Source organism: Scyliorhinus torazame, chromosome 18 (assembly GCF_047496885.1).
Source record: "Scyliorhinus torazame isolate Kashiwa2021f chromosome 18, sScyTor2.1, whole genome shotgun sequence".
NCBI lineage: Eukaryota > Metazoa > Chordata > Chondrichthyes > Carcharhiniformes > Scyliorhinidae > Scyliorhinus > Scyliorhinus torazame.
Genome location: NC_092724.1, coordinates 141,844,934 through 141,872,469, shown reverse-complemented (window position 1 = coordinate 141,872,469; position 27,536 = coordinate 141,844,934). Strand labels below are relative to the sequence as shown.

The window sequence follows — 27,536 nt, the reverse complement described above, 5'->3', positions numbered from 1 at the left end:
CGGTTTTCTGTTCATTAGGATGGCACTAAAAAATAGGACATCCCTCCTATATCTCCCACCCTGAATGTTATAGTTATGCCCCCTTGTAACAGCTACATCCACCCGAGGAAATAGTCTCTGGATGTCCACTCTTATCTATCCCCCTCATTATCTTATAAAGCTCTATTAAGTCGCCTCTTATCCTCCTCCGCTCCAAAGAGAAAAGCCCTAGCTCCCTCAACCTTTCCTCATAAGACCTATGCTGCAAACCAGGCAGAATCCTGGTAAATCTCCTTTGCACCCTTTCCAATGCTTCCACATCCTTCCTATAATGAGGTGACCAGAACTGCACACAATACTTCAAATGTGGTCTCACCAGGGTCATGTATAGTTGCAGCATAACCCCGCGGCTCTTAAACTCAAGCCCCCTGTTAATAAACGCTAACACACTATAAGCCTTCTTCACGGCTCTATCCACTTGAGTGGCAACCTTCAGAGATCTGTGGACATGAACCCCAAGATCTCGCTGTTCCTCCACATTCCTCAGAACCCTGCCGTTGACCCTGTAATCCGCATTCAAATTTTTTCTACCAAAATGAATCACCTCGCACTTATCAGGGTTAAACTTCATGTGCCATTTTTCGGCCCAGGTCTGCATCCTATCAATGTCTCTTTGCAGCCCACAACAGCCCTCTACCTCATCCACTACTCCACCAATCTTGGTGTCATCAACAAATTTACTGACCCACCCTTCAGCCCCCTCCTCCAAGTCATTGATAAAAATCACAAATAGCAGAGGACCCAGCACTGATCCCTGTGGTACACCTCTGGTAACTGGTCTCCAGTCTGAAAATTTTCCATCCACCACCACCCTCTGTCTTCTATGTGATAGCCAGTTACTGATCCAATTGGCCAAATTTCCCTCTATCCCACACCTCCTTACTTTCTTCATGAGCCGACTATGGGGAACCTTATCAAACGCCTTACTAAAATCCATGTATACGAACGACATCAACTGCTCAACCTTAATCTACACACTTAGTTACCTCCTCAAAGAATTCAATCAAATTTGTGAGGCAAGACCTACCCTTCACGAATCCGTGTTGACTATCCTGGATTAAACTGCATCTTTCCAAATGGTCATAAATCTTATCCTTCAGGACCTTTTCCATTATCTTCCTGACCACCGAAGTAAGACTAACTGGCCTATAATTGCCAGGGTCATTCCTATTCCCTTTCTTGAACAGAGGAACAACATTCGCCACTCTCCAGTCCTCTGGCACTATCCCTGTGGACAGCGAGGACCCAAAGAACAAAGCCAAAGGCTCTGCCATGCCTCCCAAAGAATCCTTGGGTATATCCCATCTGGCCCAGGGGACTTGTTGACCCTCAGGTTTTTCAAAATTGCTAATACGTCCTTCCTCAAAACATCTACTTCCTCCAGCGTACCCGCCTGAATCTCACTCTCATCCTCAAAAACATAGCCCCTCTCCTCGGTGAACACTGAAGAAAAGTATTCATTCAACGCCTCTCCTATTTCTTCTGACTCCATGCACAAGTTCCCACTACTGTCCTTCACTGGCCCTACCCTCACCCTGGCCATTATTTTATTTCTCACATAAGAGTAAAAAGCTTTGGGGTTTTCCTTGATCTGACCCGCCAAGGACTTCTCATGCCCCCTCCTAGCTCTCCTAAGCCCTTTTTTCAGCTCATTCCTTGCTACTTTGTAACCCTCAAGCGACCCTACTGAACCTTGTTTTCTCATCCTTATATACTCTTCCTTTTTCCTCTTGACAAGACATTCAACCTCTTTTGTGAACCATGGTTCTCTCACACGGCCATTTCCTCCCTGCCTGACAGGGACATGCCTACCAAGGAAACGCAGTATTTGTTCCTTGAACAAGCTCCACTTTTCATTTGTGCCTTTCCCTGACAGTTTCTGTTCCCATCCTATGCTCCCTAATTCTTGCCTAATTGCATCATAATTACCCCTCCCTCAATTATAAACCTTGCCCTGCCGTATGGCCCGATCCCTCTCCATTGCAATAGTGAAAGACACCGAATTGTGGTCACTATCTCCAAAGTGCTCTCCCACAAACAAATCTAACACTTGGCCCGGTTCATTACCCAGTACCAAATCCAACCCCCCTCTTGCCGGCCTATCCACATATTGTGTCAGGAAACCCTCCGGCACACACTGTACAAAAACTGCCTCATCTGAACTGTTCGACCTATAGAGGTTCCAATCAATATTTGGAAAGTTAAAGTCACCCATGACAACTACCCTGAGACCTCCACACCTATCCATAATCTGTTTTGCAATTTCTTCCTCCACATCTCTATTACTATTTGGGGGCCTATAGAAAACTCCGAACAATGTGACCGCTCCTTTCCTATTTCTAACTTCGGCCCATATTACCTCAGTAGGCAGATCCCCTTCAAACTGCCTTTCTGCAGCCGTTAAATTATCCTTGATTAACAATGCTACTCCTCCACCTTTTTTACCACCTTCCCTACTCTTACTGAAACATCTATACCCCGGAACTTCCAACAACCATCCCTGTCCCTGTTCTAACCATGTCTCCGTAATGGCCACAACATCGTAGTCCCAAGTACCAATCCACGCTCCAAGTTCACCTACCTTACTCCGGATGCTCCTTGCATTGAAGTAGACACACTTCAACCCACCTTTCTGTCTGCCGGTACACTCCTGCGGCCTTGATACCCTCCTCAGCACCTCCCTACTCTCAACACTGGCTTCTGGAACACGGCTCGTTTTCCCAGCCCCCTAACAAATTAGTTTAAACCCCCTTGAAGAGCCGTAGCAAATTTCCCTCCCAGGATATTGGTGCCCCTCTGGTTCAGGTGCAAACCGTCCTGTCTGTACAGGTCCCACCTTCCCCAGAATGTGCTCCAATTATCCACATACCTGAAATCCTCCCTCCTACACCATCCCTGCAGCCACGTGTTTATCTGCACTCTTCCCTGTTCCTCACCTCACTAGCACATGGCACCGGCAACAAACCAGAGATGACAACATGGTTTGTCCTGGCTCTCAGCTTCCACCCTAGCTCCCTAAATTCCTGTTTTAAATCCCCATCCCTTCTCTTACCTATGTCGTTGGTACCGATGTGTACCACGATTTGTGACTGCTCCCCCTCCCCTTTCAGGATTCTGAAAACACGGTCCGAGACGTCACGGACCCTGGCACCCGGGAGGCAACATACCATCCGTGAGTTCCTTTTGCTGCCACTGAACCGTCTATCTGTCCCTCTAACTATCGAGTCCCCAATAGCTATTGCTCTCCTGCCCTCCCTCCTTCCCTTCTGAGCCACAGGGACGGACTCAGTGCTGGAGATCCGTTCACCGTGGCTTACCCCTGGTAGGTCATCCCCCTCAACAGTATCCAAAGCGGTATACTTGTTACTGAGGGGAACGACCACAGAGGATCCCTGCACTGGCTGCTTCCTCCCAGCCCCTCTCACCGTCACCCATCTACCTTGATTCTTCGGAGTAACTACATTCCTGAAGCTACTATCTATGGCCATCTCTGCCTCCCGAATGATCTGAATTTCATCCAGCTCCAGTTCCCTAACGCGGTTTCTGAGGAGCTGGAGATGGGTGCACTTCCCGCAGGTGAAATCAGCAGGGACACTGCCGGTGTCCCTCACCTCAAACATTCTGCAGGAGGAACATTGCACTGCCTTCCCTGCCATCCCCTCGAGATAAAAAAAGAAAAAGAAAGAAAGAGTTTACCTGTTATTCACTCTACCCCTTAGGTTAAAGGAGGTGGAAGGATGGGGGACACTACAAGTATCGTGTCTAGGGTTTAGAAACTGCCAAACTTAAATACAGGTAAAAATAAAACACTTAACCAGCAAGCACTATGCCCCACACGAGAACAGCAATCAGCTGTTATGGGCCTGCGCAAACAATTTAAATCTTTATTACTTACCCAGCAGTCACTCTGTCCTCATCCGACCGGATTCAGCTGGAAGCTCCCAACAGTAAGTTTAAAAAATTTTTTACTCCCCTTCTCAGCAAGCACTCACTCAGCAACCACTGCGCCCTGCACGATAACACCTCAGGGAAAAGAAAAACTACTTACCAGTCACCAGCCACTTACCTGCAGGCTGTGACGTCACGGTTCAACTTCTTTCCACTTCTACCTTCCCTCTTGATCTTTACTCGGCTGGGATCCTTACAGTGATTGTCTTTTTTTTTGGTTAGAGGAGGAAGTTTTAAAACTATGTTTTTTTTTAAATAAAAATGGTTTCAGGTTGTTTCCTCGGTCATTTCTCATTCCTGTGTTTGTTGTTCGGCAACTATTTAAAAAAAAAACAACACAAATATACAAGCTTTAATTAATTCACCTAACTACAGCGAAGAACAGAGCCAGTTAGTAATATAGCAATAATCAGCTGATAATGCTCTGATCTCTGAATTAGAAGATTGTGTGCAAGCCCCACTTCGGAATTGAGTAAGTAACCCAGACTGATACTTTACTGCAATACTGAGGAAGTGGTGCATTGTTGGTCACGTGGCTTCTTGGTCCTTTCCTTGGATTGTCACCTTGCCACGGTGGAGAGGCTTAAACATTCCGTTGACCCTGAGAGCAATGTCAAGAGCAAACTTCCCAGTAGAGTGGATACTGTCTATCGGCTGGACGGAAAAATCTTCAACCTTAACTGGTTGACATTCAAGAAGAAAAGTCACTGACATTGCTCGTGGAATTTCAGTATGCGGAGACTCACCACCTCCCCCTTCTCTCAGAACAGAATCTCCAAACCTTGCTTGACACCTTTGCGGAAGCATACCAAAGAATCGGTCTCTGCCTCGATCTCCAGAAGACTCAAGTCCTTTACTAATCTGCCCAGGGTAAGTTCCGGTCTCTCCCTCCCAGGACGATCAATGGAGAAACTCTGCCAAATGTTGAACATTTCCCAGACTTGGGGAGTCATCTCTCCTCTAAGGCTGACATCAAGTCGGAGATCCTACATTATATCCAATCCATGAGCGCCTCCTTTGGATGTCTAAGGATGAAAGTCTTTGACCACTGCGATACCTGTGCTGGCACCAAGATCCTGATGTACAAGGCGGTCGTCCTCCCAAATCTTCTATACAGCTCAGAAACTTGGACTATGTGCAGAAGGCCCTCGCGAGGTACCATTAACGCTGTCTGAGGCGGATTCTCCGTATTAGCTTGGAGGGTCAGCGTACTAACGTCAGTGTCCTTGAAGGAACCAAGAGCTCCAGCACGAGGCCATGATCATCTGAAACCAACTCCGCTGGGCCGGCCATGTTCTTAGGATGTCAGAATCCTGCCTGCCAAAGCAAATCTGCTTTTCCTAGCTCGAGGAATGCTTCCGAACAAGAGGATGAAGAAAGCACTTCAAAGACACCCTGAAGGCTTACCTCAAGAGATGCGACACAGAGGTCAACACCTGGGAGACACTTGCTCAGAAGAGACCTACTTGGAGGAACCTCCTGCTGGAATGGACACAATTCTTCGAGGACACCCGACGGCAAGAGGAGGCTGGGAAAGGGGCCTACGAAGGCAATACCAGTGATCCAGAGTTGAAGGACCAATCCCACCTCCTGGAATCACCTGCCAAGTGTACAGTTGAAGGTGCGGCTCTAGGATCAGGCTCATCAGCCATGTAAGGACCCACAGAGCCCATTACCATTAGCAGGGAGTTTGGTGGACAATCGTACTCGTTCGCGGGTGATCACCGAAGAAGAGAAGGCGGCTTCTTGGAAGACACCTATCTGCATGTTTTAAAGGTTCTCTGGGACTGTTTGAGACCTTGGCCAACATTTCTGTCTCTCAGCACCATCATAAACAGATTGTCTGGTCGCTCATTTATTTGGTATTTGTACATTCTTGATCTGTATAAACTGGCTGCTGTGTTAGCTTAAATAATAAGTGACTGTTGTTCACCAAGTAATTTGTTATCTGTAAACGTCTTTGGGATGTCCAGGCGACATACGGTGATACATAAATGTAAATTTGTTCTATCCCTTTCAATATCAGCAGGGCCTTCCTTAACTTCCTGGAGAGTTAGGGGCTAGGGACAGTACACTGAGAAACACCCTTCTAATAAAAGTGCCAGTGAATGGAGGAACTGATTGTGAGATATTTGCTGCAACATTGCACCAGTGATTGAGTTAAAAATCAAATCACTCAATCATTTGGTCTAATCATAAAACATCCTCTTGATCATGCCTAATTTCTATAATTTGCAAATATGCATTTTGGCAACTATATTCTGATCAAAGTTGTCAACTATAAATATATGGTCTTTTGCATTACTAATACTGAGGGGATATTCCTTCCCAGGTTTCAGAAGGGTCTTGATCCGTTGCTTATTTTTGTGACCCAGTAGCGAAGATTTTATGATTTTATTTTGGCAGGAGGCTCCCAAATGTCGAGGTCAAGCATTGTTATTGAAGTTAATAGGTATTTAGGATCTGGCAGTGTAACTAATTAGCTCCTAGATTTCTTCCTTTCACTTATGGTTAAGGAGATCCCTAACCAGACCAGTTGTTTGCAGAGTTTATTATGGGCTTCAGATGCTTGCTGTCGCAACTAAAAACCACAAGGGGTTAGTTTAGTTCAGTGTTTTTGCTGCGTACACTGGACTGCCTGGAAAATAGTAATTTTCTTTGAGCCAACACCAGATGAGTAGATGTCAAGTGATTATAGTCATCCTGCTGTAAAGGTATAATAAAAGTTTATCTTCTAATCAAAATATTTGGATGGCTTAGCAACCACACTGAAATGTTGAACTGTGTAATAGTAATGTAGACTCCATAATGGTAGATAGTATGTAAGTCGTTGTGACTTAAGTCTGTATATTTTTATTGCAGATTACACCTGTATCAAATTCAACAATGCTAGCATGAACTGTGGTTCGTGACCGGATCTTCTATGATATTGCTTGTGGATAATTGTGATATTTAGCTGGTAAATTGGCCTGTCCCTTAACAGCCATTGCTCAAATATCCTTAGCAGAATTCAAATAATTGTAACTGCTTGTAAATTCATGAATTGAATTAAAGTTCAGAAAATGATTTGTAAGTTTTAGAAGGCAGACCAAAATGCTTTTTTGCAATGATGTGCCATCGTAAAATATGCTGAATTATTTCTGGAATTTACTTCTTCACAATATATGAAAACCGTGCAAGACACAACCTTGACTGCAGTGCCTTTGGGCACAATTTGAGAGTTATTCAAATTCCTATGTTATACTTTTTAAAGAACATCAACACTTCAGGAACACAAACTCCAGGAACTGGAATAGTTGCAGGTTCTTATCTGACACTTCCTAAGAGTGTCTGCTGTGCCACAGTTGGTAGCACCCGTGCCTGGAATTCACAAGTTTCTAACTTCAAGTCTTACTCAATGGCATGAGCATAAAATCTGGGCTAACGCTTCAGTGTAGACGTGGCATGGTTCCCGCTTCCCCCCCCCCCCCCCCCAAGCCCTAATATCCTTCAGATTTGGCTGATGACTTACAATCCCCATCCGGTATGAATTGTAGGTCCTGAGTCAGGTTCACCGTTCCTGGACCCCCCCCTCCCCTTGACTACAGTGCCAAATCTTTAAATCTTGTCCTTTGTATACTAGAATATCATAAACACATTTCTTGAACCTATCCTGCTGGATGGTCAATGCTAACCACCTTTCAATCTTTTTAGTCTGTTACACGCCCTGGTCCAGACAGAGTCACTCAGTATTGATGTTACTTTCATAAACAAAAAAACGTTCTCCGTTCAGATGAGGTATCTCTAGCTCCAAAGTTGATATGTTTGTCAAAGCCTCTCTCTTCCTTTACAATGAGTACTGTTGTGTGTTGCCTGGGACAGTTTGGTGGTAACAGTGCCTGTCATAGTATACACCAGTATATCATGGTGCAGACACACACACTGATGGACACACAGCAAGACCAATCAACACACACAACACCGCACCAATCACCAGTTAGAGCACACTCACTATAAAGACAGAGGGCATCAGTTTTCCCGCTCATCTCAGAAGGACAGAGATTACAGCACAGATCTTCACCATGTGCTGAGTGCATAGACTGGTTAGGATAGGCATAGGTCTTTAGTGTAACCTAACATCGTGTTAACCCACAGTGAAAGTATGTTCAACAGTTTCTAGCTTAATAAAATAGTGTTGTTCTGTTTTAAGTGTTGGTAACCTGTATGTGTTCCACGGACCCAAAGCACCCAACACATCATGGTACCAGTAGTTGAGGGATGTTAGAACTTCTTAGACCTACCTGCAAGTGATCTGCCTTCCACCAGCATACAGCCATCCTGCAAAATGGACAGCGTCCGCCCGCCGCCGCCGCTCTGCAACACCGGTAACCTAGGGGCCAACTGGAAGATATTCAAACAACGCTTCCAGCTCAACCTTGAAGCCACAGACCGGGAAGCTGCCTCAGACATCAGGAAGATCCCTCTCTTCCTATCCACGACCGGGGACCATGCCATCCACATTTTCAATTCTCTCACCCTTGCTGATGGTGAAGATAAATCAAAATTCAAGACAGTCCTCCTTAAGTTTGACAGTCACTGCGACATCGAGGTGAATGAAAGTTTCGAGCGCTATGTATTCCAACAGCGTTTGCAGGGTAAGGATGAACCTTTCCAGTCCTTTCTCACCCACCTCCACATCCTTGCGCAGTCCTGTAATTACGGGTCCACCTCCGACTCCATGATACGCGACCAGATCGTTTTCGGTGTTCAGTCGGACCCCCTACACCAGAAGCTCCTCAAGGTAAAGCAGCTCACCCTAGCGATTGCCATCGAGACCTGCTACAGCATTGATCTGGACGATGAGTGGTGTGCCACCCTTACGGTCAATCGGTCCCAAATACGATTCCGCCTGGACGCCGGTGCCTCCGCCAATCTCATTGCGCGGTCTGACCTCCAAAGCCTTCGTGTCAAACCAGCCAGCCTGCCAGCTGTTAGATTATAATGGCAATGCCGTTGCTGCCAGCGGCTCATGCCAACTTGAAGTGACGCACAGGTCACGCAAAGCCATCCTTCCCTTTGAAATCGTGGGCTCCTCGAAAGCCTCCCTGCTTGGCGTGCAGGCATGCAAGCTGTTGAACCTAGTTCAGAGAGTTCACTCTCTCTCTCCTGCTGACACGTCTGCCTTTCAGGACACTGGCTTCAGGGCGCAGCTCAACGCCATTATCAACCAGTACCACGGCGTCTTCGAGGGCATGGGCACGCTCCCGTACACCTACAAGATTTCATTAAAACCGAATGCCATGCCTGTGGTGCACACACCTCGCAGGGTCCCAGCACCCCTTAACGACCGCCTCAAGCAGCAGCTGCAGGACCTCCAGAACCAAGGAGTGATTTCCAAAGTCACGGAACCGACCGACTGGGTCAGTTCCATGGTATGTGTAAAAAAGACTTCCGGCGAATTGAGAATTTGCATTGATCCCAAGGATCTAAATCGCAATATTATGAGAGAGCACTATCCAATTCCCAAGCGCGAAGAGCTCATGTGAGATGGCTCGCGCCAAGCTCTTTACCAAACTCGACGCCTCAAAAGGAGTCTGGCAAATCCAGCTCGATAAATCCAGCAGGAAACTCTGCACATTTAACCAACCCCTTTGGAAGATATTGTTACAACAGGATGCCGTTTGGAATCATCTCTGCATCAGAAGTGTTCCATAGGATTATGGAACAAATGATGGAAAGTATTGAAGGTGTTCGCGTCTATGTTGATGACATAATCATTTGGTCCACCACCCTGCAGGAGCATGTTAGTCGCCTCCAGCACGTATTCAGACGTATACATGAGCATGGCCTCTGCCTCAACAGGGCCAAATGCTCTTTTGGTCAGACAGAACTTAAGTTCCTCGGGGACCACATCTCCCAATTGGGTGTGCAGCCGGATGCGGACAAGGTAGCTGCCATCACAGCTATGAAAACACCAGAGGACAAGAAGGCGGTCCTCCGAATTCTGGGCATGATCAATTTTTTAGGGAAATTCATCCCTAACCTCGCCTCTCATACCACGGCTCTCAGGAACCTGGTCTGGAAGACAACAGACTTCCAACGGCTCCCTGCCCACGAGCGCGAATGGAGGGAACTCAAGGCAAAACTGACCACGGCCTCGGTCTTAGCCTTCTTTGATCCAGCAAAGGAGACCAAATTTTTGACTGATGCCAGTCAATCCAGCATTGGGGCAGTGCTCCTGCAACGTGATGAGGCCTCATCATGGGCCCCCGTTGCATATGCGTCACGTGCGATGACACCCACGGAGCAGCGCTACGCGCAGATAGAAAAGGAGTGCCTGGGCCTTCTGACCGGTGTTGTTAAATTTCACGATTATGTCTACGGACTTCCTCAATTCACCGTCGAGACCGACCATCGCCCGCTGGTCAATATAATACAGAAAGACTTGAACGACATGACGCCTCGCCTCCAGCGTATTCTTCTCAAGCTCCAGCAATACGACTTCCAGCTGGTATACACCCCAGGCAAGGACCTCATCATTGCTGACGCCTTCTCCAGGGCAGTCAACTCTCCCATGTGACCCAGCGGGATTTGTCTGCCAGGTTGACGCCCATGTGGCATTTGTGGCCTCCAATCTACCTGTCTGGGATAAACGCCTCGTCCAAATTCGCCGCGAGATGGCGGCTGACCCTTTGCTACAGCGTGTCATGCGCCACCTAATGGACGGGTGGCTCAAGGGCCAATGCCCTCAATTCTATAATGGCAGAGATGATCTGGCAGTAATAGACGGGGTTCTTCTAAAACTGGACCGCATTGTCATCCCACATAGTTGGAGGGGATTTGGATCCTACACCTGCACTGAGCCATGCCATGCGAGATTCACTAGTCTAGTAATGCTACATGTGTGTATGTCTCTTGCTTATGAATTAGCACTTCCTGTCTTATGTCTATGTCTTTTAATTATGAACAAATTTGTCTCATGAAAATTCCTCCTTTAGAAAGAAAGAAAGAAAACCAGCAATTTGGAAGGTAATAACAGTTGCTTGGTGGTACAGAACTTAAATATGACTGAAAAGCGAGACACATTATTAAGCTTTTCATCTTGTACTTATTAGAACAAATACCAAATTTCAAACGATTGCAATAATTTATATGGTGAAATGGTGCTGATTGATTGGCAAGTCCACTCTGGTTGCGGCATTCACGTGGCGAAAGTAACAAGAAACTATAGGCTTCCCAAGCTTCTGAGGAATTCAAGAAGGGCACTTCTGTGGGACTGAATGTCACTTCTAGCAAAAGTGAAGGAGCCAAGTATGAGCTTCACTAATTATCTAAAGTTGGTTGTTGGTGTACTGATCAGCGCACTCAGAATTTTCAGGAGGTGATGCCCAATTGGAGAACAGTATCTAACAGACGTTTTGTTTTGGGTTTTGTAAGTGCAAATCAGTTGAGTATGGTCTATATTCTTACAAACAAGCAAAGGAAAATACTCTTTGATTCGATCAGCCAATTGTTGGGCTGTACAGCCTACATAGCTGGCATTGCCAGGATGGGCAACAAATGTTGGCCTTGTCAGCGATGCCCACATTCCACAAAAGTATAAAAATTAACCATGGTATCAGGATTACAAACAATGGATCTCTCTTAATACTGGTATGAGTTGTCATTGTTGTATTACTTGGCTAAAGTAATATCTGTCGTTACTGGTTGCAAATGATATTGAAGAATACACGAGTCGATGCAAAGTAAACACGTTTATTAAGTAACAATAGAACTAATAAATGAGTTTGTCACTCTAGAAATAAAGTAATGAGATATAACTAAATGAACTGTATCTGAACTACATGTGGTGTCTAGGCTGTGATCTTACTATACTACTGCTGTCTAGGTACTCCTGTGAGGAAAGAGACCAAGATCCTTTGGGAACTCATTTATATAGTGTGATCTGGTGGTACCCTCTAGTGGTAGTGCCACAAGTGTTGTGATTAACCCTTTTGTTACATGTCTGTCTACATATCATTACAATTATCAGATATAAATGTTGGTTTGGGAATGTTGCTGATTCAATAATGGTTCAGTATTGATAATTGTAGTGGTATTAAAACCAGATAAATATGACTGGGTGGACTGAGTAGGAATAGCAGTGCCAATAATATTAAGGTCCGAAGTGTTAACCAGTGCACGCTGACCTGGTGTGTCATGGTACAAGTCAAGATCCCACACAATGAAAAAGGATCCCAAGAACTTCTGCATCTCAACGGTAACATAGAGTGAAATTGGAATGAAAGAATGATAATTGCCAATTCTGTAGCAAAGATGTTATGAGGGAGATGAGAGAAATTTGCCCTACCTGTTAATCTACTTTCTTAGCATTTTTTTTGCTTGTTTGTTCTACAGATCTCTGGCAGTTGGTACAAACTCTGGTTATAAACTTTTCTCATTGTCATCAGTGGACAGGTTGGAGGAAATCTACAAATGCAGTGAGTCATTGTTCGTTTAAAGTTATTAACCTTGGGACACTGAATACAATTGCCATTTTAATCAGGCTTTTTGTTTTGAGGGATCTTCTGTAAATTTCTAACATTCGCGGTATATGAAATAACACCATTCTAGATTTATTTGTGGGACAATATTAATGTTTTGTGTATTGGTCAGACTCATATTTACATAGGCAAAGGTGTGGAGCCTCTTTGAAAACGTGGGTGGCACGGTAGCACAATGGTTAGCACCGTTGCTTCACAGTGCCAGGGACCCGGGTTCGATTCCCGGCTTGGCTCACTGTCTGTGCAGAGTCTACATATTCTCCCCATGTCTATGTGGGTCTCACCCCCACAACCCAAAGATGTGCAGGGTAGGTGGATTGGCCGCACTAAATTGACCCTTAGTTGGAAAAAAAACAATTGGGTACTCTGAATTGGGTATTCTTAAACACAAAATGTTCTAGATACTCCTGTATGGCTCTCAGTCCTCACACATAACACCAAGTATGAAAGCTACTATCATACGTGCAGCCGCTACAAACACCACGTCAGCTCTCAGCCTCTTTAAATTTGTAAAACACTGGTCCCCCCCATGGCTTGCTCATTCCAGGTGATTAACTGCTTTGCTGGGGACCTCTCACCTCGAGACAACCATTACCACTGTGATGCGTCCATCAGTTCCTAGGCCCACCTAAGATGGTCACCTGCCCCACCCAACATGTGAGACAAAAAAACTCCTCACTGTTAGCTCCCTAAACCCCCCCCCCCCCCAATGTCGGCAGACTGCCTGCCGCCTCAACTAACCCGCTCCCCCTCCCATACAAACATTCTAGACACATTGAGCCTCGCCAAACTGGCCCAGTAAGTCACAGCTCCTCCCCCACACCACTCCTGTTCACTAACCTACTCCTTAGTGCTAGCCAGATATCCTGCCACCTTCCCAACCCCCAAGCCTCGCGAAAAAGAAAGGCTGACAACCCCATACCCCAAGCACATCCTCCTTACTCCCTTGTCCAAATCCCAGCATCCTTACCATGCTCCTCGTGCCCCTATTACCATATCAATGCCCCCGCTTTACCATCCCCCCGACATTGACCTCAGAAAAGATCCCCCCCCCAATCAGCCTCCAAGTAGAAGAGCAAAGCTCTAACACACTCTGTTGCAATATTTACAGTTTCCCCAACCCAAAATTAACGCACACAAAATTCCAGCAGCCGCCCTCAAACCACCTGAAGGCCGCCAGCCGCTTTGCCAGTTTGGTAACGATGTCCTGGTAGATGTGCACCATATGCCCATCCCAGACAATGCGCCAATTCTTCTTGGCCCACTCCAGGATTTGCTTGTTCCTTTGGTAACTGTGAAATTGGGCAATCACTGCCCGTGGCAGCTTGCTCAACCGTGACTTTTGCTGCAGAACCTGATGCGCCCTGTCCAATTCCGCAGCGGAAAACACATCATCCCCTCTGATGCACGATCAATGACCACTAAAGCGAGGTTGTAGTCCAACTGAAGGCTTTAATCAGCTAGATGTTTCCCCCAGCAGCTCAGGTACAGAATGAAGGCTGCTGGGGTGGCACGGGTTCTTATACCCCGCCTAGCAGGGCGGAGTTACCATACATCCTAACCAATAGAAAGCATACAGTTTCCACCAATGGTGCTTCAGCCTATCAGATGCCGTAATACCTATAATACCGGCGACTTCCGGGTGCGGCTATGCGGAGCTGAGCCGCACGATTCGGCAGCTCCCGCTACCACGGACTTTCGGGCTCGCTAGAAGAGCCCCAACTGAACTTTTTTTGATACTAACCCGTGGGGGAGGTAACAGGGAGGTCCCCCTCCAACTTTTATGAAACGGAGTCGAAGCGTAACGGCCACAAAAGTGGCATTGGAGCAACGGGAAAAACCGGGGGGAAAAGACAAAATGGCAGCGGCCAGAGACAAAGTGGAGCTGCAGGAGTTTATCAAGCACTGCTTCAAGGAGCAGCGCGAGGAGCTGCGTAAGGAAATGCTGGCGCCTATGCTTTCGGCAATCGAAGGACTAGGGATCACCCAGAAGGCCCACGTGGTTCAGATCCAGGAGGTACAAAAAAGAGTTGGTCAGAACGAGGACGAGATCTCGGGCCTGGTGGTGAGAGTGGAGCAGAACGAGGCGCTACACAGGAGGTGGGCAGGAAAACGCGAAGACCTGGAGAACAGGTCGAGGAGAAAGAATCTGCGGATCCTGGGTCTCCCTGAAGGAGTGGAGGGGGCCGATGCCGGGGCATACGCGAGCACGATGCTCGGGGCGATGATGGGCAAGGAGGCCCCTTCGAGGCCGCTGGAGTTGGACGGGGCACACCGGGTGGTGGCGAGGAGGCCCCGGGCAAATGAGCCGCCAAGGGCGATGGTGGTGAGGTTCCACCGGTTCACGGACAGAGAGTGGATCCTGAAATGGGCCAAGAAGGAGCGGAGCAGTAAGTGGGACAATGCAGAGATCCGAATATACCCGGACTGGAGCACGGAGGTTGCAAAGCGGAGAGCGGGTTTCAACCGGGCCAAAGCGGTGTTGCACCGGAAAGAAGTGAAATTTGGAATGCTGCAGCCAGCGCGACTGTGGGTCACATACAAGGGCCAACACTACTACTTTGAAACGCCTGAAGAGGCGTGGACATTTATACAAACCGAAAAGTTGGACTCTAACTGAGGGTTTGTGAGGGTGGAGGGGGATATTTGAGGTTTGATGTGTGATGGTTGTTGTATATAGGGGGTCAATCACAATCATGCGCAGGAAATGTTACATGGGCTGGGGGAGAGAGACAAGGCCGCGATAGGAGCTGCGCCAGAGGGGGCGGAGCGGGCTTTGGAAAGCGCGGGGTTTCTTGTTTTTCCCGCGTGCGGGAAGAAAGGTGGGAGGGGGAACTCCAGCGAGGGAAATGGGGGGAGTCAAGGATCGAAGGGGAGCCACGGTTCGGAGTGCGACGAAAATAAACGGGGTATTTAAGGCCTTCTATGAAGAGCTGTACAGATCCCAGCCCCCAGCGGGGGAAGAGGAGATGAGACGATTCCTAGACCAACTAGGAGGCCTATGTGAAGATGAGGTGTGAAGTTTCAGTTGGGGCGATGGATAGTTACAAGGTAGCGAGGAAGGATCTAAAGAGAGAGCTAAGACGAGCAAGGAGGGGACATGAGAAGTATTTGGCAGGAAGGATCAAGGAAAACCCAAAAGCTTTCTATAGGTATGTCAGGAATAAGCGAATGACTAGGGAAAGAGTAGGACCAGTCAAGGACAGGGATGGGAAGTTGTGTGTAGAGTCTGAAGAGATAGGCGAGATACTAAATGAATATTTTTCGTCAGTATTCACTCAGGAAAAAGATAATGTTGTGGAGGAGAATGCTGAGCTCCAGGTAAATAGATTAGATGGCATTGAGGTACGTAGGGAAGAGGTGTTGGCAATTCTGGACAGGCTGAAAATAGATAAGTCCCCGGGACTGGATGGGATTTATCCTAGGATTCTCTGGGAGGCCAGGGAAGAGATTGCTGGACCATTGGCTTTGATTTTTATGTCATCATTGGCTACAGGAATAGTGCCAGAGGACTGGAGGATAGCAAATGTGGTCCCTTTGTTCAAAAAGGGGAGCAGAGACAACCCCGGCAACTATAGACCGGTGAGCCTCGTGTCTGTAGTGGGTAAAGTCTTGGAGGGGATTATAAGAGACAAGATTTATAATCATCTAGATAGGAATAATATGATCAGGGATAGTCAGCATGGCTTTGTGAAGGGTAGGTCATGCCTCACAAACCTTATCGAGTTCTTTGAGAAGGTGACTGAACAGGTAGACGAGGGTAGAGCAGTTGATGTGGTGTATATGGATTTCAGCAAAGCGTTTGATAAGGTTCCCCACGGTAGGCTATTGCAGAAAATACGGAGACTGGGGATTGAGGGTGATTTAGAGATCAGAAATTGGCTAGCTGAAAGAAGACCGAGGGTGGTGGTTGATGGGAAATGTTCAGAATGGAGTTCAGTCACAAGTGGAGTACCACAAGGATCTGCTCTGGGGCCGTTGCTGTTTGTCATTTTTATCAATGACATAGAGGAAGGCGCAGAAGGGTGGGTGAGTAAATTTGCAGACGATACTAAAGTCGGTGGTGTTGTCGATAGTGTGGAAGGAAGTAGCAGGTTACAGAGGGATATAGATAAGCTGCAGTGCTGGGCTGAGAGGTGGCAAATGGAGTTTAATGTAGAGAAATGTGAGGTGATTCACTTTGGAAGGAATAACAGGAATGTGGAATATTTGGCTAATGGAAAAGTTCTTGAAAGTGTGGATGAGCAGAGGGATCTAGGTGTCCATGTACATAGATCCCTGAAAGTTGCCACCCAGGTTGATAGGGTGGTGAAGAAGGCCTATGGAGTGTTGGCCTTTATTGGTAGAGGGATTGAGTTCCGGAGTCAGGAGGTCATGTTGCAGCTGTACAGAACTCTGGTACGGCCGCATTTGGAGTATTGCGTACAGTTCTGGTCACCGCATTATAGGAAGGACGTGGAGGCTTTGGAACGGGTGCAGAGGAGATTTACCAGGATGTTGCCTGGTATGGAGGGAAAATCTTATGAGGAAAGGCTGATGGACTTGAGGTTGTTTTCGTTAGAGAGAAGAAGGTTAAGAGGAGACTTAATAGAGGCATACAAAATGATCAGAGGGTTAGATAGGGTGGACAGTGAGAGCCTTCTCCCGCGGATGGAAATGGCTAGCACGAGGGGACATAGCCTTAAACTGAGGGGTAATAGATATAGGACAGAGGTCAGAGGTAGGTTCTTTACGCAAAGAGTAGTGAGGCCGTGGAATGCCCTACCTGCTACAGTAGTGAACTCGCCAACATTGGGCATTTAAAAGTTTATTGGATAAACATATGGATGATAATGGTATAGTGTAGGTTAGATGGCTTTTGTTTCGGTGCAACAGCGTGGGCCGAAGGGCCTGTACTGCGCTGTATTGTTCTATGTTCTAACTGAGATTCCCGAGGGTGGAAGAGCAGGAGGTGGCTGGCTTGGGGGCACCAATTGGGTTGGAGGAGCTGAGTAAGGGTTTGGGAAGTATGCAGGCGGGGAAGGCCCCGGTGGCGAGTGTAGTGACGAACCGGCGGAGGTCGGAGTACTTTCGACTGTCCCGAGGGACGAGACGGGTGCCCCCTGTCCCCCCTGCTGTTCGCATTGGCGATCGAACCATTGGCCATGTCATTGAGGGAGTCTAATAAATGGAGGGGGGTGGTCCGAGGGGGAGAAGAGCATCGGGTGTCGCTATATGCGGATGACCTGTTGCTGTACGTGGCGGACCCAATGAAGGGGATGGTGGAGATCATGCAGACTCTGAGGGAGTTTGGGGAGTTTTCGGGCTATAAGCTCAATGTAGGGAAGAGTGAGCTCTTCGTATTACAGGCAGGGGACCAGGAAAGAGGGATAGGGGACCTACCGCTGAGGAGGGCGGAGGGGAGCTTTCGGTACCTAGGGATCCAGATGGCCAGGAGTTGGGGGCCCTACATAAACTGAACCTGACGAGATTGGTGGAGCAAATGGAGGGGGACTTCAAAAGATGGGACATGTTACCGCTCTCGCTGGCGGGTAGAGTGCAGTCGGTCAAAATGGTGGTCCTCCTGAGGTTTCTGTTTGTGTTTCAGTGCCTCCCCATCGTGATCACCAAGGCCTTTTTTAAGAGAGTAGGTAGGAGTATTATGGGATTTGTGTGGGCGAATAAGACCCCGAGGGTAAGGAGAGGGTTCCTGGAACGCAGTAGGGACTGAGGAGGGTTGGCGCTGCCAAATCTAGGGAGCTACTACTGGGCAGCAAATGTGGCAATGATCCGCAAGTGGGTTATGGAGGGAGAGGGGGCGGCATGGAAGAGGATGGAGATGGCGACCTGCAAAGGAACGAGCCTGGGGGCATTGGTGACAACACCGCTGCCGCTCTCGCCGACAAAGTATACCACGAGCCCAGTGGTGGCAGCAACGTTAAGGATCTGGGGCCAGTGGAGACGGCAATGGGAGCATCGGTATGGTCCCCGATCAGAGGTAACAACCGGTTTGTTCCGCGGAAGGTGCCACCTTACGTGGCGACCTGCTATCCCACGTCGTCACTGGAAATCCCTCCCTTTGGTCTCTGATCACTTGCTGGGCGCGGAGACACGGACACCGACCAACAGGCACAAACCCTAATTTCAGGGCCAATCCATCTGTGTTTCTGCTTACCATGAAACAAGCCTGGGAAGAGTGGAAACCCAATCCACATCCATTTCAAATGCCTCCTCTCACTTGCCAAACTGTTGATTTTGCCTTCCACTGACATATATTCTTATTCCAGATGATTAGACTGAGTTGAGTCAGAACAGCAACCAGAAATGTCACTAAGAAGTCCCATGAAGAAATCTCAAACGTCATTCAAATCAGACTTTTAGCATCCTTAGAACGCAAGAATGGTTTTTTGAGATGGGGCTATGACCGAGTGATGACTTTTTTGTGACCTCTGCTCATGTCAGCTGTGCACGTGCCTTTACAAGGTGCCTCTAAGATAGAACACACCCAAATGCTTCACAGAGAAGTAATGGACACTGAACCAAAGGAAGTGATTTCAGGGGAGGGAACACTTGGTCACTGACAGCTTAGAATAAGTACTTGTTCGTTTCTTGCTTGAAGACTGACAAGTGCAGTTTAATCAGAATTACTCAGCATCCTCGGAGGGAACAGTAAGTGCCTATTCCAATGCCAAGTACGCGATGAGATGCACAGGAATCCATTGTAGCTTAATTTATGCAGCCAAGCATGCACTTACAAGGGGAATGTTTCCAATCACCATCAATAAGCATGTCACAGAACCAGACATCAATGTTTGCCAGTTCTCCTGAGTTACCATTCCATATACTTTTTTTCCCCTTCCTGCATTCTCCCCAGATTAAAGAGTATCTTGTAATTCATGCCTTATCCTGTCTCCCAGAAAACCTCGCAAACTTCACCGTAATTGCTTTCAAAATGCAGCCACTGTTGTTTATGTAACCAAAGTTCAAATTAAGACTTGAAAATAATTTTTCTGCACTTAACTATTCAGGTCTTCAAAATGTGGAACTCCTGTGTCCCTCGGTCTCTCCTTCCTTCCACAAGCTTCAGGTTTGAAAGCTGAAGCTTGGCATCGCTGAATCACTAATGGGCTTATTCAGAGTTGGACTCTGTGATGCCGGTAGTCCCGTGTTAAGGGAGCCAGTCAAGCTGGGGACCCGCTTCCAATGACTTTGCGTGGTCTGCACTGATTGGCATGTGCGCAGGATGACAGCATGGGTGTCTGAAGTGTGTGGAGTAGGCAGATCGTGACTCAAGTCATCATGTAATGCCGAATTGATGCCTGAACAGCCACTTTAGACCCCACCACCCTTCCTGATGTTGTCTTTTCAAGACATGATTACAGCTACATGGGAAACACCCACATCAGCACTATATAAAGGGATCATCATCCAACTTACAGTTGAGGTGCTTTTACACTACCTTCTGCTGCTGCAGAATTAATGGAAAGCTTGAAAGAGTTTGCGGAAGTTGGATAAGTCCAGAAGGAAATGGTGTTGGAGATTTGGAAGCAGTTGTACCACTTGCTCCCTGTCTTGAGAGATTTTGTTGCAGTTACCCCTTGAGCTGTAGCATCACGGAGATGGAGCAGAGGAAGCAGAGAAGATCAGCTTCTCATAAGAGGAAAGAAGAAGGCTCACAGCAGGAAGCTGTATTCACCTAGGTTCTTCAATGAGCACTTGCCCAGCTGCACCTCAGCCAGCAGCAGTGCGTTCAGCTCATGTATCACAGCATCATGTTGCACCCTCAACCCAGTACTGCAGCCACTAAGCAAGGCAAGGATCGTGCCTCCAATGGTCATCAAGGTCACCACCGCCTTCGATTCCTACACCAGCTAATCCTTATGGACTGGAAAAGCAAACATTGCTAATGTATTGCAGTTTCCCATCCATTACTGGGAGGTCAGAGAGGCACTGTACACCAGGAGAGGCTCTTCATTGTCTTCTCTGTGGGCAGCACGGTAGCAGTGGGTAGCACAAGTGGATAGCACTGTGGCTTCACAGCGCCAGGGTCCCAGGTTCGATACCCCGCTGGGCCACTGTCTGCGCGGAGTCTGAATGATCTCCCTGTGTCTGTGTGGGTTTCCTCCAGGTGCTCCGGTTTCCTCCCAAAGTCCAAAGACGTGCAGGTTAGGTAGATTGGCCATGATAAATTGTCCTTAGTGACCAAAAAAAGGTTAGGAGGGATTATTGGGTTACGGGGATAGGGTGGAAGTGAGGGTTTAAGTGGGTCGGTGCAGACTCGATGGGCCCAATGGCCTCCTTCTGCACTGTATGTTCTATGTTCTCTCTAAGCAGTAGGAGCCGGCACAGGGTTTCACCAGGATATCCAATTTCCCCTTGATGCAAGGAACCATCAACTGCGCACATATGATTTTGTGGGTGCCACATCTCAAAGATGAAATCTACTGCATCCCTCATTGGGCGTACCACTCGGTGTACATTTGGAGTGTGATCATGCCCAGGCATCCATGAGAGTGCCTGCCATCTTGGCAGTAGTCAAGATGTGTTCATTCTGTGCCATCCCATTGTTCCAACCATCTTTGAACCACCTCCGTCAAACTAGGAGGTGGGTGTTTGACACTGTACACATAGCTGATGTCAACCCTTCACCTCCTACAGTGACAGCCATGATACAACGTTATGGAGCTGACCATCAATTTTCTGAAGCAACAGTTATACAGTCATAGTGTCTTTCAGCATAAAGCAGAGAGAGCCCCTTCAGTCCATCGTGTCTGTGCCAGCCATCAAAAGCCTATTTATTCTAAAATAGAAACAAAACAGAAAATACTGGACAATCTCAGCAGGGCTGACAGCATCTGTGGAAAGCGAAGGGAGCTCCTGGTTTGAGTCTGGATGACTCTTTGTCAAAGCAGGGCTCTGACCTTTCTAAAATACATTCTGCTGCCTGAACCACTCTCAAGGAGCCCTCCGGTAATTGCTCCTCCATGTCTCCTAACTTTTGGTGGCTTGCTCTGTCCTGCATGGTCACTGTGAGGATACAGTCCTTGTCATCGGGGTTATGACCATCTCTGGCGAAGGGGAAGATTAAGAGAAGGAAGGGAGGAGACAGCCAGCACATCTACGGTCTGGACATGCTACTGTGAGTGTCTCATCAGAGATGGTTTTTGAGATGCATTCACTGTCCTTGATGACTTGAAAGGTAATTGAGCTCCTTCCGACATGTTATCCAGGTCCTCGGGGCTGTATTCCTGGCATTGACCTCTCTGCCGCCACTGCTTTACATGATCTGGAGGGCCTCAAGGGCCCCCTGTGGATCGACAGCCTCTCCTTTCAATCTCCTGTAATAAGACCACCAGCACTACATCTAAGAACATAAGAGCCCTATTTGGCCTGCTGCCTCATTACTTGGGTTCCGTCTGCTGTTCCTAATTTGTTTCCCTGCTTATTCAATGAGTTGCAGCAGCAAAAATGTACCTCCTTTAAAGTAGTGCAGTCCAACCTTAACTGGTGTTGGCCTCACTTAAATACTGGCCTTCGTTAGAGCTTGCAGCCACTCAGTGTTTAGTTTGGGGCTGCATTTCGCAACTGGATCTTTGACCCATTGCACAGCTTTTTATTAACTTAAAAAAAGATAGTCAGACCAAAGTGGGCATTATCCACACCTGCCGCAACCTGGAGGTAGTTCATGAACTTTGGTTCACCAAGATGACAGAGGTCAGAAATTCAACACAAGTTAGACTGTAAAGGCGAAATGCTCTCCTGCCACTTGGTGCCACATCATGTTACCTTTGTGCCTCTTCAAGTAGGTTATAATGCTGGTATAGCACAGTGGGCTAAATAGCTGGCTTGTAAAGCAGACCCAAGGCCAGCAGCACGGGTTGAATTCCCATACCAGCCTCCCCGAACAGGCGCCGGAATGTGGCGACTAGGGGCTTTTCACAGTAACTTCATTTGAAGCCTACTTGTGACAATAAGCGATTTTCATTTCATTTCATTTTCAAGCCGAGATCCTCACCAATGGAACCACCACAGACCCAATATGTGTGCAAGCTGGGGTGAAAACAGGGCTTCTTTATTGCACCAACGTTCTTCTCCATCTTCCTTGCAGCAATACTCCACTTCATCACCCTGAAGCTTCCCGCTGGAGTAGAGCTAACCTTCTGGATAAGCGGAAACTGTTCAACCTCCAAAGTCTGCTGGCCAGGAACAAGACCACTCGAACCTCTCGTCATCGAGCTGCAGTACCGCAGGCGACGCCTGTGTGTGCACGGAGGCTGAGCTACAAACCACTGTCGACGCAATCACCGAGGCATATGAGAGAATGGACCTCAGACTAAACATCAGGAAAACGACGGTCCTGTACCAGCCCACTCCTGCCACACAAATCTGCCCCACGACCATCAAATCCATGGTAAGCCCCTGGACAATGCGGATCATCTCCCATACCTCGGGTGGCTCCTCTTGGCACGCGCAGACGTTGATGATGATAGCCAGCATCGACTCCAGTGCACCAGTGGAGTCTTTGGACGCCTGAGGAATCGAGTGTGCGAAGACTGAGACCTCTAATTCAGCACCAGGCTCATGGTCTACAGAGCAGCTGTGGTCCCCACCCCTCCTGTATGCATCAGAAACATGGGACATCGTACAGCAGACACCTCAAATTCCTGGAGAGATATCACCAACATTGCCTCTGCAAAATCCCGCAAGTCCACTGGAAGGTAGGCATACCAACATGAACATTCTCTCCCAGGCCAATATCCCCAGTATCGAGGCACTGGTCACACTCAGTCAGCTGCAATGGGTGGGCCACATTGCCCACATGCCTGACACAAGATATCTGAAGCAAGTGCTCGACCCAGAGCTCCCCAATGGCAAGTGATCACTAGGAGGGCAGAGGAAACGTACAAGGACACTTGGAAAGCCTTCCTAAATAAATGCAACATCGCCATCGACAGGTGGGAATCGCTTGCCTTGGCGAACATAACTAGAGAAGAAGCATCCGCGAAGGCTCCAATCACCTCGAGCGTCGCAGGGTGGAGCATGTGGAGACTGAGCATAAACAGTGGCAAGAGAGCGCAGAATCCAGAGCCTCCCACCCACCTCATCAAACAGCACCTGCCAAACCTGTGGCAGAGCCTACAAACCCAGGATTGGACTCTTCAGCCACCGCAGAATCCTCTTCCCTGGAGTAGAAGCAAGTCATACTTGACCCTGAGGGACTGCCCGAAAGAAGAAGGACTCGTTCAAAATGGAAAGGAGATGACGTCAGTACACATATGATTCATAAGAAACCCTGAGTACAGCAATACAGCACTTGTGATAGACAGAGATTTGTTCATTTGACTGACTCAGTTGCCTTAGAAGGTGGACAGAATCCACTGTCAATTTCTGGGATCCAGAAATGTTTGGATCCATGCTGGAGTTGATATCATAGGTACTTACAAACATCACCTCTTCTTTGAACCCAACCTTTTGAGTTTGACAATTTCAGACCATGACCTCAGTCCCCATTTTGTTCTTGTTTCCTTCGCTAGTTTTGGCTTCTCGTATCTTTGTTTTTGATAACAGCTATGCATGGTTCTGCCACCCACACTTCCCCTGGACACACAATTTATTTCCCTGCTTGTCCCATTACCATTTACACTGGCCTTGCACCATCAATCCTTTTGTCACTTAATCTCCTGCTTGAGCCACTTCAGACTCTGGCTGAATATCTTCAAAAAGCTGGTTCACATGACGTGTTTCAGCTTTCTGGCTCCCAGACAAGACTTCTCTGCTTTACATGTTATTACTCTCATTTTTTTAGAACTATCCTACTATGAGAGAATTGCGGACAGCGGGTCAGGTAGATCAGAATTCGACTCCTTCTCTGCCAAAGCGTCTCCAAAACTCACTGCCTCTCTGCATTCCTGGGCAGAAATGACCTAATCTCCACAAGCTGCAAAAGCACACTAACTACCCTAGTCAAACCTCGATCCTCTGGTCAATTGCACCTGTGTTTCATAGAATTTTATAGAATTTACAGTGCAGAAGGAGGCCATTCGGCCCATCGAGTCTGCATCGGCTCTTTGAAAGAGCACCCTACCCAAGCCCACACCTCCACCCTATCCCCATAACCTAGTAACCCCACCCAACACTAAGGGCAATTTTAGACACAGCGCAATTTAGCATGGCCAATCCACCTAACCTGCACATCTTTGGACTGGGAGGAAACCGGAGCACCCGGAGGAAACCCAAGCACACACTGGGAGAACGTGCAGACTCCGCACAGACAGTGACCCAAGCTGGGAATCGAACCTGGGACCCTGGAGCTGTGAAGTAATTGTGCTAACCACTACGCTACCGTGCTGACCAAAACTTCCTCGAAGTTTCAAAACAAAATCTTTTTTTTAAAAAAGTGATGCCTGCAGTCAAACACACTAGATAACCCCAGCTTTTAACCCTTGATCGTTCCGATATTTGGATGCCAATATTCGTAAAATCCTCCATTCTTCACACTAAATATATCTATTTAGTCTAAATCTAGTTTTGGACTTGCATTTGTGGCGATTGTTTTCCTGTTCTAGGTTGTTTTGTCACTTTGAATGACAGTGGGATTGGACCCTGTAGCCTTTGCATGAGTTAGAGGCCTCATGCTGACATTGGGAAGAGTCAAGTAGAGATCTGGCATTTCTAAACTGGGAGGGAGAAAACTACCAAAGGAAAAGTCAACATTGGCCTTGCCTTTAGCTCCGAGTCATTCTTTCCTTCCTGTTGTAAATGATTTAGAAGTATAAAAATGTAGGGTGGAACTTTCCACGGTGCTGTGCCATGGGTGGGACCTTGCACACAGTGGGCAATGTACCAGAAAATCAGTAAAACCGGGAATACTAGTAGTATAGCCAGAGCTTTCTGATGCACCTACCAATTAAGAAATCTTGTGTTACCTACTGAACGTTTTTATCCAGTCCCTATTTTTCTTAGTTGACAAATATCTGTCTGTACAAATGAATTGAACAGTGTAGAATGTTGTGCAAATCACTGACATCAAAGACTTAAAACAAAGATGGTTTACTCCTGAACTCAACAGCTATGCAGCACTTGCGCTCTACCCACACACTCCGGGGATAACTCCAGGCAGCATGAACTCTTATGTAGCCGTATCACCATGTTCTCAGGTGACCACTGGGTCTATATCTTCCCCCGGTTAGTTGGGGCATCCGGTGGCATGAGATGTAACAGTGTGTGCCATCAGAAACTATGTGCAGACCATTGTGTGACATCCAATTAAACCATCTGGCAATGCATAGGCTGTAGCAACTGGTGCCTAGCCCTTTGCATCTCCATCTCCTCAACCCTCTTTTCTGTTGGAAAGAAAGCTGAACTTCAAAAGTCAGTTCTAGGCTAAGTAGTAATAAAGTTCAAAGTTGGTGGTGTTGTAGTCTCTTTGTGGTCAGTGTCCTCCCGGTTAGCAACACAGGACATGTCATCTGTGTGGTCATCAGGTGCAGGATTCGCTACGTTGGCCCCTGTAGGACTCTGCATGTCTGCTGGTGCAGCGGGCTGGTGCCATAGGCCGGTTGACTGAAGTATTGTGCTATGTGTTGGTGCTGGTTCTGTGACTTGCAGAAGGTGATGGTGATTGCGTACACAGTGCTGACTATCTGAGCCTACCACGTAACTGTTTCATGTGGGGTAATACTGTGTACCATCTGCAACTTCTCATGGCCAAGTGTGGTCTGGATCTATTAGAGGGCCGACTCTATGGGCATCTCTATCATAGTGCATTTTGATTCTCAATCTGCATTTTAGGAGGGCCTGATTCACATTTGTTTCAAGTTTAGGCTGCAGCAGAATCTTAGCAGCAGGAATCGTGGTCCTGGCGCACCTGGAAAAAAAGTCATTGTGCTGATGCCTGTCGTGGTAGATTTCACAAGCTAAGGAGTGCAGCATAGTAATCTGTGCGATCCCATGCACGTTTCTCTAGAAGATGCTTGGCTACGCGAACTTCTCGTTTCACCAAACCATTTGATTGTGGATATAGGAGGCTGCTCGTGATGTGCTAAAGTCTCGAGTGTGCAAAGTTGCGAAATTCAGCAGAGTGAATTGGCGAGTGTTGTCTGTCATGAGTCTCTGTGGGATGCCGTGTGTGGCAAAGTGTCTCTTAAGCTTGATGATTACTGTTTTACTCATGATGTTTGGCAGGTAGTCAAGTTCAATCCACCCGGAATATGAATCAACTAAGACGAAGATGTCAGCTGTTGTGATGACCATAGGAGGTCCAGGAACACATGTAAATGGACTGTTTCCATTGCTTGATGCAGCTTGAGTGTATTCCATGGAGTGCATCTGGAGATTTCCTTTTCCATGTCTGCCTACATGGAGGGCCAGTACAGTGATTCCTTGGTCCTGTATCTGGTTGCTTCCAACCCAGGGTGTCTTTGGTGCAGTTGATGTTGTGTGTAGTACCTCTGGAGGGCAGTAGGGATCGCTGGTCACACAGTATTAGTCCATCCTGTACGGTCAGTTCACCTCTGGTGAAGAATGTGCGGAGATCGTAGGGCAGCTCCATTGAGGATTCTGGCCAGGCCCTCATGATGATGTTGTTCAGTTACCTGCATGTGATGTCCGCCTATAAAGCCTGTTGGAGTTCCTGAATTTGACGAGACGACAACATCTCTATTGCCATAATGTCTGTCTTCCTCACGATCAGCCAGATCTGTGGTGGGTAAGAAGGCTCTGGAGAAGGCATCAAACAAGTACAGCTGCTTGCCGCGTTTGTCGATGACACTGAGGTTCTAGCATTGCAACTTTAGTATCAGGCATTGCAGGTGTACAGACGCAGTGTGGAAAGGCTGCTTTAAGATAGTTGAGAGTGGCTGGTGATCAGTTTCAACAGTTGCAGGACGGCCATATGTGAAATCATGAACTTTCTGACAGGCAAAGGACAAGAAGTTCCTTTTCAATCTAAGCATAAGAGTCTGCATCAGTGAGGCAAAGGCTTGCTTTGCATTCTGGATGCAGACTGGACCAAGTCTGTGCTGGGCGATGCTGATATGAGTATGGCTG

The 27,536-nt window shown here is 47.5% G+C and overlaps 1 protein-coding gene across 6 annotated transcripts in view; it reads left to right on the top strand.

Annotated features, from left to right (window-relative positions):
• wipi1 (WD repeat domain, phosphoinositide interacting 1) overlaps positions 1 to 27,536 on the top strand; it is a 124,900-nt gene that overhangs the window by 5,962 nt on the left and 91,402 nt on the right. For all 6 annotated transcript variants that reach the window (XM_072483519.1, XM_072483517.1, XM_072483521.1 and 3 more), the window contains exon 2: positions 12,364 to 12,446. In XM_072483519.1, the coding sequence (XP_072339620.1) occupies positions 12,364 to 12,446 (83 nt within the window). The remainder of the gene's footprint in view (positions 1 to 12,363; positions 12,447 to 27,536) is intronic.